Source organism: Sphaeroforma arctica, assembly GCF_001186125.1.
Source record: "Sphaeroforma arctica JP610 unplaced genomic scaffold supercont1.8616, whole genome shotgun sequence".
In the NCBI taxonomy this organism is placed as follows: domain Eukaryota; class Ichthyosporea; order Ichthyophonida; genus Sphaeroforma; species Sphaeroforma arctica.
In genome coordinates, this window is record NW_014031942.1 from 1 (window position 1) to 1,208 (window position 1,208).

Here is a 1,208-nt window from a genome sequence, read left to right on the forward strand (position 1 = left end):
ATATATATATATATATATATATATATATATATATATATATATATATATATATATATATATATATATATATAAATATATATATATATATATATGCGCGTGTGTGATAGCAATAATACTTACATGAACTGTATGGTAGCTGGTAGGGTATATACATGTACATATATACATATGTCTTTACATGCACATACATACAAATATATACATGCACATATATACATATGCTTATACATGCACATGCATACATATGCATTTACATGCACATACATACACATGTATTTATATATTACTACGTATCTAACATCTGCTCCAATACATCCGCATTCGGTTCTGCATGTACACATCCGGTATTCCGTACCTTCTTTGGTGAAGATATCATTAGTAAGACACGCCATGTTGTACTTCTCTCCCAGCGCGCGGCACAGAGCCAGCAACAGGGCTGTCTTGCCACTACCCACAGGGCCACCCACTCCAACGGTGAAGGACCGGTCCGAAAAATCGCCTCGTCTGGTAGGGAAATGGGTAATGAAACTCAGACTTTAGCGTACACAAGTGCACTTAATCTCTAGAAAGGGGTATATGTGCACATCTCTAAAAAGGGGTCTATGTGCACCTAATCTCTAGCAAGAGTTTTATGTGCACCTGATCTCTAGAAAGGGTTCTATGTACAACTAAGGGGTCGGCGTGCACCTCATTTCAAGGCAGGGGGTCGACGTGCACGAATTCTCACGAAAGGGGCCGAGCGTACAAACGCAAGCAATTGCCGATAATTACAAACCACATGGGTGATGAACCTCAACTACTGTCCCGAACATATACAATTGCATACATAGTCACAAATATATACAATTGCATACATATATGAAGACAGGGGAAAGTTTTCATTTTTACCATACCCTAAAGGTTGGTCCCGGTCAGAATAAAGCCCAGGGTTCTCCATGATGTCATGAGTGTGTCCGTGGTCTCCTCCCGCTTGTGCGTGATCGTGCACGTGCGCATGAGCGTTGCTGGCATTGCCGAGCTGGACTGTGAGGGTCAACATGGCATGATCAATTAACGTGCAGATGCGTGAGTGGATAGTGATACTACATTAACACGTTTGTGTTATTTATCCATCGTACAAGCAGTGTTTTAGAGACATGCCCAATGGCTTGTGACTATATCTATATATATATCTATATCTTATCTTATCTATATCTAAATACATATAT

The 1,208-nt window shown here is 39.7% G+C and overlaps 1 protein-coding gene across 1 annotated transcript; it reads right to left on the minus strand.

Annotated features, from left to right (window-relative positions):
- Positions 1-355: 355 nt before the first annotated feature.
- Positions 356-1,039, minus strand: SARC_16662 (hypothetical protein; the record flags this gene model as incomplete). Its single annotated transcript, XM_014289231.1, has 2 exons — positions 356-504; positions 894-1,039. Coding segments are annotated over 2 exons (295 nt in total), but the record flags the coding sequence as incomplete, so codon positions are not given.
- Between the last annotated feature and the right edge of the window lie 169 nt (positions 1,040-1,208).